Source organism: Dermochelys coriacea, chromosome 10 (assembly GCF_009764565.3).
Source record: "Dermochelys coriacea isolate rDerCor1 chromosome 10, rDerCor1.pri.v4, whole genome shotgun sequence".
Lineage (NCBI taxonomy): Eukaryota > Metazoa > Chordata > Testudines > Dermochelyidae > Dermochelys > Dermochelys coriacea.
Genome location: NC_050077.1, coordinates 59323359 through 59337078, shown reverse-complemented (window position 1 = coordinate 59337078; position 13720 = coordinate 59323359). Strand labels below are relative to the sequence as shown.

At 38.0% G+C, this 13720-nt stretch overlaps 1 protein-coding gene across 1 annotated transcript in view; it reads left to right on the top strand.

Moving 5' to 3' along the window:
* The window catches only part of LOC119863058 (myocardial zonula adherens protein-like), a 55723-nt gene that overhangs the window by 6009 nt on the left and 35994 nt on the right, over positions 1–13720 (top strand). Inside the window, exons 3-8 of the mRNA XM_038420809.2 lie at positions 3052–3165; positions 4102–4254; positions 6630–6755; positions 7657–7785; positions 10404–10489; positions 11433–11538. Of these exons, the coding sequence (XP_038276737.2) occupies positions 3052–3165; positions 4102–4254; positions 6630–6755; positions 7657–7785; positions 10404–10489; positions 11433–11538 (714 nt within the window). The remainder of the gene's footprint in view (positions 1–3051; positions 3166–4101; positions 4255–6629; positions 6756–7656; positions 7786–10403; positions 10490–11432; positions 11539–13720) is intronic.

Below are 13720 nucleotides of genomic sequence, written 5' to 3'. Positions count from 1 at the left end.
CAGTAACATGTAGCTCTTTTCAGGTCATGCAATCCTGGCTCAGTCAAATGAATTGTGTGTGGCATTTCAAGGGAATGACTTAGTGATAGTTAAGTGTGTAGTCCAGTGTCTCTTCAGTATTGCCTTCTGGGTGTTTAACCACCATCTTACATTCCCCAGACTAAACTTCTTATCCCTAACCTTCCTTTTCTCCATCTTATCTGTTGCTTTTGACAGCCCCACCGTCTTCCCAGACACCCAGGCTCTCATACTTGGCAACATTTTAGAATCCTTTTATTTCTGCTCCCATCACCTCTGGGCCCTAGCCATAAATACTCTCTCTCTGTCTGTACTATCTCCAAAAACTGCCCCTCACTTTTATCCCTATTGCTAAAATTCTTGCCTGTGCACAGGTGAAATCCTGCCCTTGGTCACTGAACCTTTCTTCTAGGTCCTCCCCATCTAACCTCTCTTCTGCAATTTGTCCAAAAGAGTCTTTCTTTGATCACTTTTTACATATGCACACACCTCTATGAAGTGAGCCTTGAGCACTGCCTTTTCCTGTATCCTCTCGCCCAGTTGGTTCGTGGCTTGGCTAGTAAATGCTAATTGTTAAATACTGATGAAGGTTGGTTCATGATGCTTGTGTATTTTATCTAGAGGTAGACCTTGTTTGCTTGTCATGATAAGTTTAGACCTTGGTTCATAATCATTGGCACTGTTTGGTCTGGTGTATATTCCTTTATGGTCTTAGACACCTTAAGGTTGGTTGGTTTATCTTTTCTTCTGTTTCATATTGTGATGTTGCACTCTAAATGCTTTTATAAAAATATGCTTATGAGTGTGAATATAATGTAATTGGAATATGCTTCATGCAAAAGATCTCTTGTAAGGAATCATTACAAAGCTTACAATCTAATGAGTGGTCATCCTATTTGTATAAATGTATCACTCTTGTATCTGAAACTAGAAATATGAAATATAACTCTGAACCCCTATTGTAGTGTGGGCCATTCATGGTGGTTTGGAATCTTAATGGCTCCCATTAACCAAGACAATTGACTGTAGATGGCTCTGTTTTACTTGCAAGTCTTCCGGTATACGTTTGTGCTGGCAAGTGGGTAATGAAGTCTTACAGTGATGTGATCATGTCACCTGAACTAGAATCCATCTTTAACCTGGTGCTTTTCCATTGGTAAGAAGGGGTGGGAACCCAAAGGGACAAAGGATTCCCACCTTATGCAAAAGATATATAAGTGGATGGAACAGAACAAAGGGGGCGGCCATCATGAGAAATCCCCTAGCTACCACCTGAGCTGGAACAAGCGCTGTACCAGGGGAAAGGATTGTGCCCAGACTAGGAAGGTGTCCAGTCTGTGAAAGAAACTTATTGAAACATCTCTGGGGGTGAGATTTTAACTGTATTCAGTTTTATTACTGTACTAGGCTTAGACTTGCGTGTTTTGTTTTATTTTGCTTGGTAATTCACTTTGTTCTGTCTGTTGCTACTTGGAACCACTTAAATCCTACTTTCTGTATTTAATAAAATCACTTTTTACTTATTAATTAACCCAGATTATGTATTAATACCTGGGGGGAGGGGCAAACAGCTGTGCATATCTCTCTATCAGTGTTATAGAAGGCGAACAATTTATGAGTTTACCCTGTATAAGGTTTATACAGGGTAAAACGGATTTATTTGTGGTTTGGACCTCATTGGGAGTTGGGCATCTGAGTGTTAAAGAGGGGGCACACTTCTGTAAGATGCTCTCAGTTAAGCTTGCAGTTTGTGGGACATAATTCAGATCTGGGTCTGTGTTTGTTGCTAGCAAGCATGTCTGGCACAGCCAGTCAGGGTTCTGGAGCCCCAAGCTGACATGGAAGGCAGGGGCAGAAGTAGTCTTGGCACACACATCAGATGGCAGCCCCAAGGGGGTTTCTGTGATCCAGCCCGTCACACATATATATTTGAAAAGTTCAAACACAGTAAATGTTTGTGTTGGCTCCTCCTCACTCTGACATTTAAGCTCATGCTTCTTATCTTCAAAGCTTTTTACTTGCTTCCCTGAGTTCCTGGTCTCATCTCATCCTACACTGTTGTGCTCCCTGCACTCCAGCCACGCCTCTCTCTAAGCTTCTCTGTTTCTTTCCTTCACCTGCTCCTGACTGTATGTCCTCTTGCACTCCACTCCATATGCCTAAAGCAGCTTTCCCAGTAAACAGCTGCCAAACATCCTCCTACTCCTATCTGTTCAGTTGTGCACTGAAGACACAGACAGCTAATAGACAGCTGTCCTGTATCTGTTTGTGTGTGTTTGTGTTTCTTTGGGGCAGGGACTTTGTCAATTTGGGGGTCTGTATATTTTAGCTACTCTAAAGTATTATGAAAATTTACCATGCTATCTAAATAACAATAAATGAGTATGAGTGTTGTTTCACCTGCTGGAATGCTCTTATATGCATTTGCAATTCTGATCTTTCGTGGAGATCCTCACAGCAGTTTCTAGGCACACACAATATTTTTTATAAACCAGAATCATTTGTTTTTGAAAACTGGCAAAATTTAAAAATATGCAAGGACAACTTCAAGGTGAGAAAAACTCTGCAGGAGTTCTTATTGGGTGAAACTTGCCTCTGTGCACAGGGTCAGCACAAGGCCTATGCACCGGTTAAGCCCCAATTAAGCACCAAAAGGGATGAATTCCCCTGCACAAAGATGAATTTCTTCTACCAAGTTTAGCTAGAGGAAAGTTCTCTTTTTGTGACCACAAGAGTTAGAGCCTGAGTCCTTGCTGTGGTTAATGTGGCTGATGGCACACACCATGAGAAGACACTGAAAAACTGCTTCTATGTCTCAGCATAGCTTGCTTCTAAGGCCAAAATTTAAGCTTTTAAAATGAAGTTTTGGTTAACACAGGATTTCCAATAGAGAAAAGTTTACCTAGAGATTCAAACTCTTAATCCCAGTGTTTTTAATCTCTTGTCTCTCCAGTGCTAAATTGGTGGCAGCTATTATCCTTTTGAAAGAATTTTAAAATGTGAGGATTGTTTTTTATATCTTAATCTGTTTAGATAACAAATGTTGAAAAAGAATCCTTACAGAGTCATATGCAAGTGCAGGCTGCAGCCTTGGATAGCTTCAGTGAAATGAACGGCTCCTTGACATCTGCATCAATTGAGTTGCAGGTATGCTGTTAATAGCTCTATCAAAGAGAATGGCCTGATTCATTAGCCACCATCCTAGACTCCCTCTTGTGCCATCAGTTTAACAGTATACACGAGGGATGGATGATGGCTAGATACACATTCGGATCTTAACCATCAAATGTCACTAAGAACATTTAAAACAGAAAAATGATGAATTTAAGAAAAACCCAGGTGTTTTGCTGGCTAAAAGGCTATCCTTTAATATACAGTAAAGTGGTGTTTCACTCCATTGCAGCTGGTGAAAGCCATTAGCCTTTGTTTAATGGAAAATTAAAGGTGAAACTGAGACTCTTTCCATATTTTACAAATCAATGACACATCACATGATTTTGTCCCATTGTTGTTTTCTATTGATGGAAATTTCAATGATTTTTTTGTTTAATTTTACAAATATTGAGTAGCTACTCCTGTGAACATACAAAGATCGTTTTTCTTGTTTATAAAAATGTTTTCAGCTTGGCATCCATCCCAGCTAGCCTTCTCGACTCTCTTGCCTCCCCCTTGTGTCAAACTTCAGTGTTTTCAGGTTTATTATCTTAAAATTTGGCATTTGGAAAGGGGAAGAATGGAGTGGAAAATCCAACATTTCACTTCAGTTGTATTACAGTATAAATTGGAATTGGTGTTTGCACTGTAATGCATGCGTGTCTCTTCCTCTTGATCACAGCTCTCTGGGACTGCATTTTAATGAACATGCTCCTATGGAGAGATTTTTTTCATAAAGCAAATAATTGGAAAACATAATTTTAAAGAGCCAAAGCTATTAACTATGTTAACACTATGTCAACAAAACAGTAAACTCTAAAATATTCTACATATTGCAGAAAGTCTCTTGTGGTAGGTTGGTCAAATTATTATTATTATTATTTATTATTGTTACTTCAAATTGTGTTCATTTCGTTGTGTTCATTTTAGAAAACTTTAGTGGATGTTAGTTTGGAGAACACAGATATAAGGGATCAAATAAGGAATTTAAAACACACACATGAGCAGTCCATGGAAAAACTGAAAGAAAAGCAAAAACAGCTGGAAACAGCCCAAGTTGAAAATCAGCTACTGAAACTAAAGGTACAGTATGTAAACTCCCCTTATTCATATTGTACAATAAGGACATTGCTGAGGCAATGAGATTAATTTCTTGGAAAAAGAGATTTGGCCACATTTGTGTAGAGTTCTTCACCGACCATGCATGGAGTGTTATTAACAGCCAGTACTGTACCTTTCACAGTTTTTCATCAGAAATCTGTTATGTTTTGTTCACATGTACAGTATTTATTGGGCAACAGAGGTGCACCCTAAGAGCAAATTACCCTGGAAAGAGAAGTTAGTTGTGGGACAGGTTTTCAGGTAAGCACAAGGGAATGAAATGCAAGCTGGAGCTATCATATGGGCCTTTTTTATGAGTCCCACTGACTTGCATTTGGAAGCTTCCATTAAATCATATCAGAGCAGTTAACAGCATTTCAAATAACTTGGAATAATTGTGCTGTATCAGAAATATTTCTAAAAATACATTAAATCCCTTCCATGAAATTAGGTGACCACTGATTTACTGTCATTTAAAGTCAGAAACAGACGATTATCTTAGGGCTCTTGTATCCTGCATTGGTGCATAATGATAGATGGCCCAGATCCATCACACTAAAGAGGGAGGGTACCATCTTACTAATGTATTTTTATGTTCTAATTTCCTTTCAACAATAGTTTTACAAGGTTTTTGTGCTTGCATCTGCTGTGATCTGTAGGGAATAAAAAGAAGGAAAGGATAATCAGAGGAAGAGCGCAGAGGAAAAGAAATCAGGATTTCAAAACAGAAATTTGTAGTTTATTTAATCTTGAGGACATGTCCTGGCCCAAACATGAAGTGAGGGAAAGCTATGTGTAGAATCTGAGGGCAGAATTCAGCTTTAGGCCGTAATTCAGTGAAGCACTTAAGCATGTGCTTAACATCAAGAAGTTGGCATCAGTGGAATGTGAGCATGTGCTAAAAGTTAAGCGCATGCTGGCATAGTGTAAGTTGCTTGTTAAGTCATATGCAGAAACATCCACAGGATCTGATTTTTAATTTGGGGGTGGGGGGGCACGTAAGAAGAGGATTTGGTATTGTGGGGGTTTGTCTGTGAAAAGGCAAAAATTTACCAACTATCCTTATTATTGCCAGTCAGGTCTGTTCCTCTCTGTTAGAATCATTTCTTTTATCTTCTCACTTGAGAACGTTGTTAGTTATTGCAATGGCCACCCAAATTGTAAACAAAGGAATGTGGGAGGGGTGGCACGGGAAATTATACTCCACTTTGACACTTTTTAGGGAGATTAGGGTTGAACTGTTGCAACTCTGTTTTCTTAGTTTGTCATTTCTAGCCACATTACTGTAACTCTGGGGGTTCAGTGTATACTTTAATTAAAGTTTATTTAAGTCCTGTTCCTTTTGATTGCATTGGCAGAAACTTGCTCTCTGTCCTAATGTAGAGATCTGGGTCAGATGCCACAGAAGGCAGTTACAATGCAAATGGAATCCTTCCAAGAGATCTGTCCCTCTTCAGAAGACAAAATATCTTTTTATTTTTATGCAGAGCAATAACATTTTAACAGTTTGTTCCCACTGAGTAAGACAGTGTAAGGGTTTGATAAATCTTGCAGTCCTTGAAACAAGATAACCCAGATGCTCAAAACAGAGATCGTCTACAATCAGGAGCACTAGAGTTCCAGCATTAAACACTAAGTGCCTGATTCTTTTCTTATTACCATGATTAACACCAATGTAAATAACACTAAGTTAATAGTTTTGCAGGCGTAAATTCTCCTCTCACTTAGATCAGGGTAACTCCCATGACTTTAATGGTGTCACTCCAGATTTGCAGCAGAGCAAGTAAGAGGAGAATCAAGTCCTAGCAAATCTGTTTTGTTTAGTTTTGCTTTATTTAGCTTTTATTTCAGTCTATAGCACAGATGGACTCAAACTGTAAATATTGGATCTGGATTTTGATCACTGCAAAGTGCATGTGCATTTGGATATGGCTCATTTCTAAGCTATACTCATGTAAAATTAGAGAATTTTAAATTAATCTTCATACGTGGGAGCAAACTTTAAGTGTGTGATAGGGTGTCATGAGAGAACTTAATAAAGAGTCAGGCCTGATTCTCAGTTTACACTAATGGCACTTTAACTCTGGCAGTGTGAAGGGGCTCTAAAGTTGGTGTAATTGTAACTTACACCCATTTGAAAGGCCCTTTTACACTGCCGGAGTGCTGTAATGTGGACTTGGTATAAATCAGGCCTAGTTGTAGAGTATATTTTTTAACAATGCTAAGGGAAGGCTCTAACTATCAACATCAGTCACATCTCTACCTTTTGGTTGGTTTGAGCTCCATTTTTCTTGTCTCCAGCAATGCTTCACCTAGAAATGGTTCAGCTGTAGAAGTTCTTTTGTTTACTCCTGTAGGTAGAATGCTCTCAAGAAGCCAATGCTGATGTAATGAGAGAGATGACCAGAAGACTGTACAGCCAGTATGAAGAAAGACTACAACGAGAAGAACAGAAACATATAGCTGAGAAAGAAACTCTAATAGTATGTACAGCCAGTCTGTAACAGTGTTCTTCAGTTCAGTGTTTGAAGTACAGTCCTTACATTTGTCAATATAATTTAACACCAGAATTGAAGTCTTAAATTTATTTGTACCCCAGTTTCTTTTCATTTCATGTCTTGTCACAGCAACTTTTAAACTTTCATAGTCACTAGAGCTTTAAAGCTGAAGAAATAGGGCATCTAAACATAATGGACAGTAAAAATTTAAATTTCAAAATTAAAGTGAAAAAAGTAGATGTTTTTCTACTCCTGGTCTAAGGAAATGGAGAGTACAAATCCTGACTTTAGTGAAATCTCAAGAGGGAAAAAAATAAATTTCAGTAGAGAAATCCTGGAAACATTTTTTTTCCTTCCAAAAGCTTCCTCTGATCATGTTTTGTATATTTCTCGTCAATAACAAGGTTATCTAACACCACTCACTGATCGCCACAGAAACTGAAGTCAAGCTCTCAAGCCTTAATGTGATACAGTTAAAAGTGACAGGCTTTGGGAACTAAACATACTGTTCTTGGGAATAGCACATTTTCTTCTCTCATTACTGAGTACGTGTGTATCCACTGAGGGGAGAATAAATATTCATGTGGTGTGCAAACCATTTTTGTTTTTAAAGCTAATTGCTGAGAAGCCTTTTAATACAGGGCTGTAATGCCACTATTTTGATCACCCACATTTTATGTGCCACAAAATTCACTCAATGCTATAGCTAGATGTTTGGTTTGCAAAAAGTCTCAGTTCTTGGGCACCTAACTTTATTGGCTTTATTGAGTTTACTTTTTAAAAAAAAACCAACCCCATTGTATAGCACAGAAATCAGTTCCTTACTTTTCATTCATAGATTTTATTGATTGTTTGTGGATATGAACATAAACTTGTTTGTTCAAAGGCAGAAACAAATAGACTTCTGAAGGCCATTGAGGAGGCAAATAAGAAGATGCAAATTACAGAGACAAGTATACAGGAAAAAGATGAGAGGATTGGAGAGCTGGATCAGTTCATTCAGCGCATGGAAGAGGTAACAATGCTCACAAATGTTAAAGTATGGGTACCAATATCTATGCCCTTTTTAGCAGAAATGCAAGACTTGTATAAGAGTGCACCTGTTTCTTCAGTCCCCTGTGACTCAACAACATCCTTCTGCTCCAATGGCCTCTATCCCACTCACCAATTCTATCTTCTTCCTGTTAATAAAATAAAAAACCCTTTATTGCATCCGTCCATGCTCTTAGCACTTGGACTGCTGAGGACACACCATGGCAAGTTGGCACCCTTTGCCCACTCTACTGTTTGTGGGAGCTGTTACTTGCAAAAACTTTCAGGACTGCTTCGGAGCTGAGACACACATGGGACCAATCTTTATTTTGAAAGGACGGTTTAAAAAAACAATCACATTTTATCTCCTAATAGCCTGTACAAGTTTTTCTGGATCCCTTATGGTCCTTTATTCATTAGACATAAAATCTTGTAAATGTACCGCTGACCTGGGTAACAAATGCATATATATAAAAACATTTTTATCTAAATACATCGGGGGAAAAACCTATTATTGTAATTAGTTTTAACTGGAATTGCACCTCAGGGTTCCTGTACATCAGGATGAAACTCTTAAGACTTCAGACTAAGATTCCTTTTGAATTTTAATGTCAAACTTTCTGTGCATGTAACAACCATCTATGTTTCCATGCACATAACTTATTTTTGATTATTTTTCAAAATACTCTGACAGTGACCCCAGATATTCAGTTTTTAGTCTACTTCTGATCTATAAAATGGTTCTTCCTTACTTCTCTGCACTCAGTATTGTCAAATGTTTCTCTCCTTGGCTCACATATGGTCTACCATGCTGCAGCCTTGAGCATATTTTTACAATTGACTAGTAACTCCCTGAAAGCAGAAATGCTGCCAGATACTTATCTCTTGTGACGTTAGCAGCACTGTTGTAGAACAAGTTGTAGCAGTTTCTGTCATTTCCTTATCTCCTTCCCTGCCTTCTTCTATTTTATGGACTTTGTTCCAGGGCAAAAATCACACTGGTTTTGCGATAATTGTTCTAATGTAAGTCTAGTAGTAGTGCAGTGCCTCTACTTACACATACAGTTATTATCTGAACCTTGTCTGTTGGAAGTTCCCTGATGTCTGAAGCAGGTTTATTCCCCCAGAGTCAACTAAGGGCAATTTCATTGTAATTATTGATCTGAAATGATCAGTGATTCCATTATATTCAGTAATGGAGTTTGCAAAATTATTTGTTTAGTGCCTTCAGCATGTCTGGCATTGTTCAATATATGAAAATGAATACAATCCCTGCCAAAGAACTTACTGTCTAAGAGACAGAAATTCAGAAGCAAGGACTCACTAGAAATCCTGAGTGGTGACAAGAATGTAGGGTTTTGGTTATTTTAATCCTAAAACATAATAAAACTCAATTCTTAAAAGCTACAGTCTTGATGTGCTCTAGTTTCAATTTAAATCTAACTACTAATTATTTGCTAATACAGAGAAACAAACATCGTCGCCCATACTTGCTGGCTAGATGGGATTACTAACCCTTGTTTAAACTATATGTAGTATATTAATGTCCTCTTTGCCCAACTAACAAAACTGCATTGACTGGATTATAACTATTTAGGTAGACTCTTCTCAGTTTAAGATCTAGCTGTGACATAAATTAAAATAAATGAAGCTATCAGTTAGCAGTAATGTTGGATAAATCACTTTGGGCCAGATTGTAATTCCTTACTCTACAAGTCGTCCCATTGCGTTTAGTGGCGTTATTCGTAGTGATAAAGGTGGTATTCAATGAGTAAAGTGGTACATTGTGATCCTTGGTGTTAGGAAATGCGAAATGTGAACTTTACTTTTTGTTAATTAATTTATGCAGTCAGCTCTAACTCCTGCTGTTGTGCTTGTGTTGCTGTTTAAATATTTGGCTGTTATCTAAGGCCCCAATTCTGGTCTCATTGACGTGAAAGGTAAAACTCGCATTGACTTGTGGAACAGGATCAGACCCTATATGTGCACAGATCCTCTCAGCACTCATGCTGAGAAACATTTGAACAGGGACATTTTGGGAGAAAAATAGGGAGATGCCTCCTATCTCTTCCAAAATGCATTGGATCAGGAGATCCTTTTGGAGGAACAATATGGACAATAAAATATTCATATAATCAACAGTGGTCATGTGGTTCACTTAAGCTCTGCATTCAAGACTTTATATGTAATCATATCTTCAACCTGTAAGAATTTTAGAGGGAAGGAGTCCCTTTGTGGGTCAGAAAGATAATGTTCTTTCAGAATTGCATTTCAGCTCACACGTCTTTATCCTTCAGAGTCTCGCTTACCTACAAAATTGCAAGCAAAGCTTCCCCTTGACACTGGCGCTGAAGACTGAAAACATTGCCATTTATCTTGTGCTTAGCTGAGAAGTCAGGGTTCTCTTTATTCAAGCCTTGTTTTTTCCATTCTGTGCTTCTTGGCTGTAGGAAATACATGCTCCACCTGTAATATAGTAATAACTTGTAGCTGAATCAGCTTCTGTTTTTGTTTAACATATTATGGGCCTTTTTAAATCACAAGAAAATGTACTTAAATTTACAATGTGAAGAAGTGGAGAAATGACATTTTCTTGTTTAGGAACGCCACCAACTACAAGAACAACTGGTACAACATGAAATCCAGATATCTGGAGCAAAATCTCAAACCGATTCAGACAGACAGAGGTGAGTTTTTACTCCTTACTGAGATTTCTAGCATTGTTAAAAAATTTTCAAACTGAATCTGTTATATTAACTTTGGTTGTAATATGTTCCAGCTGGATAATTCCTTCCCAAATTATATTTGCCTTATTTTATGTAGGAAAACGGCAAGAGAATTTATTTTGCAAAAACTCATTCTTCTCAGCTTCGTTTGTGAGAGAAGTTGAGTGCAATCATGATGGATTAGGTAGAGTACATTGCATTGCTGAGAAATCTGTTTTTAGGTCCATATAGTTTCATGCATATCTGCGATGCTTTTTTAAAACAGATATAAAAAGACAAAGGCCAGACTCTCTTTTCAAAAGTTCTGAGCACCCAAAATCAGGCCGCTAGGATCCTTGCAATCAATATCTTAATTATCTCTTTCTCTAGTATGTATATTCACAACATTTTAAAAAAAGTAATTTCTGTATCACATCCTATGTTGAACTGTAGGGCAGCTTAGTGAGCACAGTCTGTGAACTCTTACTTTTTCTCCTTGGTAACATCTGCCTCTTGGTGATGAAGTGGGGATTAATCAGATAATGGTTTGTAAGTGCTAAAACAAACCATAATGTGCATGCAGCTCTCCAGGGCTGAATGTCTAGAAGATCCCACATCATCATTCTGTTTGAACAAGTATTCCTTGTAAAACTTCTCTAAATGTTGGCAGCTCTAATATGTAAGGTAAAGGTGAGCTAAGTGGGTGGTGTCTGACAATGACTAATGACCAAACAGATAACCATAAAAATGAACTTTAGACAAATATAGGAAATGACATTTGTCAGTGGAATTTGGCTTATTTAATGAGGTTCCTTTTCTTGATATACTTTGGCGTTGTGTTTATTTTTTTGTTTTGTTTGGTGGTTCTTTCATTTACATTGCATGGCTTCCTACATATTTACTTAGTTCTTATAACTTATATCAGGTCACAGCATCTGGAAGATGTTGCAGCTGGTCTTAGAGAACGAATCAAACATCTGGATGACATGGTCCATTGCCAACAGAAGAAAGTCAAACATATGGTTGAAGAGGTGAGCTCTAGTAAAACAATACATTCCATAAACAGCTTCTTGAAGGTTTTAACTCTATACACCATAAAGCTGAATACATAGCCCAGGAGGGAGCTCTCTTCTAAGTCCTTCTGCCTGTTCCACTACCAAAAGCTCTGCATGTTGTTTGCTGCTTTATTTATCATGTTACCTTCTTACACCATGTTGCTTACTGCATCAATAGTGGATGAGCCAAGCATCTGTATATTGCAAAGCAGAAAGAGGAAGTTAAAATGGTTTATACCAGTGGATCTCAGGCTATAGTCTGTATCAGTGGTAGTTCTGGATCCCTTCCTGGTGGTACATGGAATGAAACTCTTTCAGAATTAAGCAGTGAGTAATGGAGACGTGATGCATACAAATAGTTGGGGATGGGGATTGGGTGGGTGGGTGAGGATGTTGGTTCCTTCTCTAAACAAGTGGTCTGTGGAATGAAAAAGATGAAGGCTTATTTGCTTTTAGTAATATATCTATGAAAGATACTGTGCAGAAGAGGTGGCTTTCATCTATCCTTATGCTTCTCTAATCCTGGAGCCAGCTGGGGCTGGGTTGGTCTCCAGTGGAAGGTAAAGCAGTCTTCCATGTGAATTTCACTCTGATTTACCAGCGGCCTGTGCCACAGTGCTATTCCAGCAGCCAGGCCAGCTAGAGTCCAGGAAGGCCAGGCTGGGATGATAGGGCACAGGGTTTTGGACATGAAATTGGGTTTAAATTGGAATGACACAAGGGAGCCAAATTGCACTAGTGTATTGGGCCCAAATATTGTAGTCAGGGAGGACTCTGAAGATTCACCTTCAATTAGATTTGGAGAAACATTCAGCTTGGTGGAGAATTATTATGGATGCTGTTGCTGATCTGAATAGGAATTCTTCCCTTAATTCAGCATTGTGGTATTACTGCTTTGCTATGAAAATTTCTGTATCCTGGTTTGTTTTCCTAGTTCCAAAGATGAGAACAGTCATTTTAACATTTTTTTTGTTTGTTTTTGTTTTTAGCAGCAGCACTAAGCACTTTTCTTCCAAAAAAAAAAAAAATGTGTTTTTTAATCAGGAGTTGACACGCAATGATTACATAGGTTTCTGGATAGGGATGTGTTGCCCATGTTCTTGGAATGTTAGCCAGCTGTCAAGTCGTCATAATTTTAAATGTCTGAAAATTTCCTCACATCAAACATAGAATTTTTTATATTTTGATGTTACATTCAAAACTTCAAATAAAAGGCATTAATATACAACATACATATGCATACGTATGTACACACTGCATGTGGTGTGGTGATACTTTTGTGTGCTAAATTGTAGAGCAATATGCTCATTTGCATTTATCATGTGCCTTTGACTGCTTCACATGTGCTCTTCTCACTGATTCTTCTTTTTCTCAGATTACTTCTAATGTTCCAAACCTCAGAGTAGTTTCAAAAAGCTGTCATTTTAAAAAAAATGCTGCTAAATAAATGGGTCCCCTCCTTCCCTGAAATGTGGACAGTGTTCGGTCCTTGAGCAGTGACAAGTATAAGGTCCAATATTTCACAGGACTAGATATGGAAGATTTTTTGGCACTGGAAAGAGGAAATGATTCCCTGTGGAATGAGTCTTGGCTGATTTCCATGGGCCTATGATGATTTATACCAGCTGAGCCCTGCAGCACTTGATTCTAATCTTGAATGCCCCTAACTAAAGCTAGTTCTGATGCAATTTTCACAAAAATGTATTTGGAGTAAAAATTTTGACAAAATTGCAAATTTGGAAAACTTCCAACCCACTCTAGTCTTGATGATTGATTTTAAAATCATGATAGTGTTAAACTTGGAAAAGATATTTTAGGCCATTTTTAGAGACGTTTTAATTATTGGTTGTAATTTTCCTCTCTTGTAGAGTCCTATATAATTATACATTTAATATTAAGGGAGCCTAGTTTTACCAGGCAGAGGGATACAAAAATATGTAGCAAGAAAATAAGGCAGAGGGATACAAAAATATCTATTTCTTGGTGTAACATTTGTGGCATATACTGAGTACATAACACTGTGGTATAAAGGTTTTATTGGCACTTTCGCTTGGATGACCTGCCTAACTCATGGCTTCACCACCTACATGTCAACCAACCACTCCAAACTTGTTGTTAAAACCTTTTACCACAGCGTAGACAGGATTCATTTTCTCCC